Raw genomic sequence first — 5,224 nt, 5'->3', positions numbered from 1 at the left:
CCCCCCAAAACACAGCCACCACAGGGACAAACAGCTCGAGCTGCGGTCGCATCGCTTTATCCACCCGCACGCTGACACTTCGTGGGCCGTCACCAGCGCTCAGGAGGGGACAGAGGACGTCCACATCACACCACGCGCAGCGAGCGGCTGAGGAGCACCCTCGGCGTCCTCCCTTCTAAGCGCAGCAGGAAGGCGTTGCCTATTTTTAGCTCAGCCCACTCTCGCAGTCAGAACACAGGCTGCTGCCATACGCTGAACAGAGCAGCGACTGCACCCGGGAACAAGGTGCGAGAAACGGCAGCGATTTGGTGGAATTTACCTTGAAGCAAAGCATCGTGCAAAATCACTGCACGGATATATCAGAACTGGATAGCTGCTGATTTTTGGAATTTAAAAGCTTTGTTTTAAAATTCTGAGCCTTTCCTGACGGAAGTCCCCAAAACTACAGGCAGAAAACGTACACATTTTGCTCTTTAAAAGAGCAGTGAGCAGACGGCTACAAAACGGGGATTTTTACCTTCAGAATGCAGCCATTTCTTACCCTCCTCAAACCTCAGCTCCCAACTCACATGCTCTGAGGAAAATCCCCCCTTTCTGGCAGCAGCCACCAAACTAACACCAGCCCCATGAGAACAGATACGGGACTGCCTACGGCACGCAGAAAGGCAGCGAGCTGGAATGCTGACCACTGGGTCAGACTGTCATGTGAAACCACTGTCATCGCTTGGCAGCTACTGAAAAATCTCAAATAAGCAATCAATCATCTCGCAGAGTTACTAATTCACATTGATTCAACTGTTCTCACTCACCTTCATTACGTTCTGAACGCAAAGCTTTAAAAACTGGCTACTGCCCACAACTGAAATAATTATTTAGTGCATTTCTGGTTTATCTTACATCCCATCACAAGTGGTAAAATCCCACATAAATCAAAGGCAGCAGCATTCATTCTGGAATAAGCCTGCTGGTCAACGCCTCAAAAAGTACCTAATTACAGGTCCAAAGACTGTTTTGGATGCGAGGTGATGTCATGTTTATCCAGGATTTAAATACAAAAACCCCGCAACAGAACAGCTTTGCTCCCAAGCAATTTTCCTCCTAGTAACTCAAACTACCTCAACGTCTAAAAAAATCAGCCTGCCTCTTACAAAGAGCGTTACAGCAGTCATGATTTGCACCAATATAGCTACAGCCCCAGGGTTTTTTTGTGAGTAACAATAAGCTGAAGTTATTGCAAAAATCAGGTAGCAGCAGAACTCAATCTGTCAATCATTTCCATCTCGGCCTCCTTACGTTAGCTCCAAAGTAGACCTCTTACAACATCATACTTCCAACATTTTCCAAACAAAACACAGAAAAGCTAGTTGATTTTTCTTACCTTTCCACAGGGTTATTGCTAGTAACTGGTGTAGTTTTGGATGTCCGAGTTTTCCTGATCCCCCACTAGACCATTTCAGTGCTCTGGATACGAAAGCCACTCTTTCAGGAGAATTTGGATCCATTAAACTAAACAATTTAGCCAAGTTTTCTGGAAGCAGTAAGATTCACAGATATTTAGCATTAATAAAAACAGGATGAACAGCTGCTTCTAGTGCATCTTTAAGATCCAACATTTAAATTACAGTGCTATTGCGTCTTTAGGCTCCCTTAAAGCCCCCATGAGTTCCCTGAAAACAGAGTGACTCTAAACTTGAGCCACAATCTCAAGTCCACCTTGTGTCTATCAGCCAGCAACATCTGTATGACCCTTCCACAGCCAAAAGCTGTGCCTTGCAGTCAGATCTCATGGTTTGGGACAGGATATCCCAGAGGAACACGCAGTTCCACGGAGGAAGAAAGACTGCAGGTTATGGGGCTGCTTGCCATTCACAGGGGAGCTGTGAGGGACAGCAGGCTGTAGTTCAGAAAAGCACCACCCGAAGCCATAGATGGGACACAAAATGTCAGAGCTGATCTCAGTGAACAAAGAACAGCCTCAGTCTGTCCGTCCCCATCCTGGGTTGTGAACAGGAGTGGTTCGCCCGTGCTGCAGCCGTCGTCTGGCCAGGCAGCTCTTAAGGTCTCCCTCAATTGCTGGTTTACCAGTCTCGCAGCCAAACATGAACAATATCCTTGTGAACAGCCGAGTCACAAATAACACGCACACTGCTTGGCTGGGAAACCTCCATCCACCAAAGGGCCTGGGGACACCAGTGACTGTGCAGACAATACATGACTGCTGCATCCAGGAAGGGAGAATGCCACAAGACAGCAATGCTTGCTCTAAGCATGCCCACAATCCATTATTCTCCAATAAAGTTTCCCCCCAGTCCCCTTCTCTGATGAAGGTAAGCCTCAGCTATGTGGGAGGGCGTACAAAAAAGGATTTCAGGTTTCAAGGCTGTTAACTGTCCCTGTGGAGTGAAAGCACATCTAAACACCATCAAACTGAGTGCAAAGGTCATCTCACCTAAAAGGTCATCTGCTACTTTGGCATCCGACTTCTCCAAAGACTCCAAAACCAGCATGGAGAGATCAGCAGCACTGTTTTGCTACAAGAAAAGACACACAGTGATGGTGATGGACTTATCAGTACGTAAAAGAAAATATCAACCAGAATTTTGTCAGAGGCCGATTTAGTATTTTTATCAACCTCTACAGCTAAGGCACAACCTTTCCTTATAAAAAACTTTAGAGTAATGTGATGGCATCAAAAGAAAAGGCTCTAGGAAAGCAAAACTGAGCTTACGATTATTGCTTGGAAGCTCACAAACACTTCTGCTTTATATTCCAGTTTGGCATAATCCTTCTTTGTGGAGAAAGGCTCAATGAAGAGATCAAACAAAACATTACAACGCAATTACCCCAAACATTTAGCATTGAGAATTCACCATTCACCCCTCAAAATCTTGGAATAACAACCCCCTGCAACGCCCACGCACAAAACCGGTGACTTACCTGGTTATGACTGAAGAACAGCAAAGCCCCTGAATACATTAGTTCTCTTGCTTCTGCGTGTTTTCCTTGTGACATATACCTGAAAACAACACCAAAGACTTGATAAAAAAAACCACTAAATAAGTGTGTATGCTTAAAGTTACTTACATTTAAAGGATTAAAGATCACCAGGATATAAAATAAAGGCAGTAAGGAATTTATTTTTACATCAGGTTAGTTTCAATAATGCTGTAACTTTAACTACAAGCTAGGTTTTGTTTTCTGCTCCAGATTTGGTAGAAATAGTGTAAGAATGAAAACCGAGAGCTTCAAACCTGATTTGAGCTGAAACAAAGAAAAGGAAATGATCCCAGTTTGTGGGATATGCCACATCCAGCAGCTGCCAATACATTAAACTACACCGCTCAGACCGTCACATTACAGCCTTTACCAAAGCCACCACACTCAGGACACTGACCAAAGTGGCATTTAGAACAACAGAGAAACATTTTCATAACTGAAACCCTGGAACAGATCGTTCATACCAGAAAAAGTACCATAAACATCAGGAAAAGATGCCAATGTAACTACAACAGAGATCTTAAACTTGGAAGTTCAACTCAATCACCATAAACAGAATTCAACCCCATCAGCCTGTACAGTAACAACACTGGTCCAGATATTCCTGTTCACAAGACTCGCTGCTCAGGGTCAGGGAACAGCAGTTTTCCACCTGCTACAGTGATCACAGGGAGGGATAAGAAGTCTGCGGGAGGCAGGCTTACAGTAATCTTTCCTCCTGCCTTTCTTCCCCTCCTCCACCCTCAAACACATCCCAGTTTATGGCTTTTGAAACTCTTGAGTCAGGATTTCAAGTTCAACATGTGACTCGTGACGGAGCAGAGCAATGTTTTACAGGCTGGTGTTTAAAACAAGGAAGCACTGGCCATCCCAAGTACAATTCCGCAGCTGAGATCATCTCACTCAGTGTTAAGGTGTCTCTGGAAAACTGTATGTAATGTACATTTCGCAGAGGACGGGACTATCCCAGACTTTTTTTTTGGCCTTAGTGAAACAAATTTCACCGCCTTATTACATCTTTTTGCCTAGAAGGGAACCCGCTTCCTAGCTATGCAAGTGTCACCTTTTCCTTTAATTGAGTACCTCCTTTCTCTTGCATTTAAAATGGAAAAGGCAGGATCTTTGATTCCAAATTAATTCAGGGAGCCTTAAGCCTTAAGTATGCGAGTTAATACAGAAGACTGGATGAGAAGAGTCCTGCTGAGGCCAAGTAATTTTCTGCCACTACAGCCATCACATTACATCATCCTTACTATAAAATAGGCCATGCTTTGTCCTGTGTTTGAGATTTATTCTCAAACACAAGTTAAGTCTTAAGGCCTAGATGGTGCCCTGATCCCATCAGGCTACAAGAGAACACAACTGCTCTAATTCAACGGTGCTTGCTATACAGGGTACGCAGGCACACCAGGACTATGCACCAAGGACCCTCTTCCCACACACCTGGCTGCTGTTTGCAGAAACCCACAGGCCTGCACCCATTCCAACCCAGAGAAGCTCCGAGGACAGGTGACCTACCCAGACTCAGAGGCAGTTTCTCCACCTGTCCTCCTCCAGCAGAACCACAAGTAAACAAAGCCAAGACCCACTGAGGAAGCCCCCAGAAGAGATACTTTATTCTGTGCCCCTGAAAGCAAGAGCCTACATTTTAAATTTTGAAGGTAGAAAGGGTGTCCAGCACAAGTCGCAGTGGATGCAGAAGAAAAAAATCTGAAAAGGTTTTGCAGTAACAATATTCTTATGACATAACAGGCAGTAGTAGAATTTCTGAGTAAGTGACCTGGCCTGCTCCACTTAGTTGCTGTCAGTAGACATATATTACATCAACTGGAATTTATCCTAAAAAAAAAAACCCTTTTCTGTGCAGGTGATTCTTGCAATCCTGCCCCTTCCTAAAAGTGGTACCAGACCGACTACCATGCAACAAAGCAGCCCTGTTTCCTGGCTGAGCCACAGTCAACCCAAAGCCTTCAAACACTGAACCCACCTACTCACAGCCAGGTGTTTGAGACACGCTGCCACCCCAGAGGCTGGCAGAGGTCACAGACAGCCCTGGAGCAAGGGAGACCCCCCCAGGGGATGCTCTGGGGCGACAGACCCAGGACATCCCGCCTGGGAAGGCGGGGCCTCACTCGGCCCCGGGGACACATGGCCAAACTGAGCTCTGTCCGTGACCCAACGCAGAACGAGACGGGACGGCGCTCTCCCGGGAGGCGGCGGCAGGGAA

At 45.8% G+C, this 5,224-nt stretch overlaps 1 protein-coding gene across 1 annotated transcript in view; it reads right to left on the bottom strand.

Annotated features, from left to right (window-relative positions):
* Positions 1-3,036, bottom strand: part of GET4 (golgi to ER traffic protein 4 homolog (S. cerevisiae)) — a 7,269-nt gene extending 4,233 nt beyond the window's left edge. The window contains exons 1-3 of the mRNA XM_010160208.1: positions 2,938-3,036; positions 2,450-2,531; positions 1,379-1,528 (exon numbers count right to left, since the gene is read on the bottom strand). Coding sequence (XP_010158510.1) covers positions 1,379-1,528; positions 2,450-2,531; positions 2,938-3,012 — 307 coding nt within the window. The 5' untranslated portion in view covers positions 3,013-3,036. The remainder of the gene's footprint in view (positions 1-1,378; positions 1,529-2,449; positions 2,532-2,937) is intronic.
* Between the last annotated feature and the right edge of the window lie 2,188 nt (positions 3,037-5,224).

Source organism: Eurypyga helias, unplaced genomic scaffold (genome assembly GCF_000690775.1).
Source record: "Eurypyga helias isolate BGI_N326 unplaced genomic scaffold, ASM69077v1 scaffold11081, whole genome shotgun sequence".
Taxonomy (NCBI): Eukaryota; Metazoa; Chordata; class Aves; order Eurypygiformes; family Eurypygidae; genus Eurypyga; species Eurypyga helias.
This window is presented reverse-complemented; position numbering and strand designations above follow the sequence as displayed.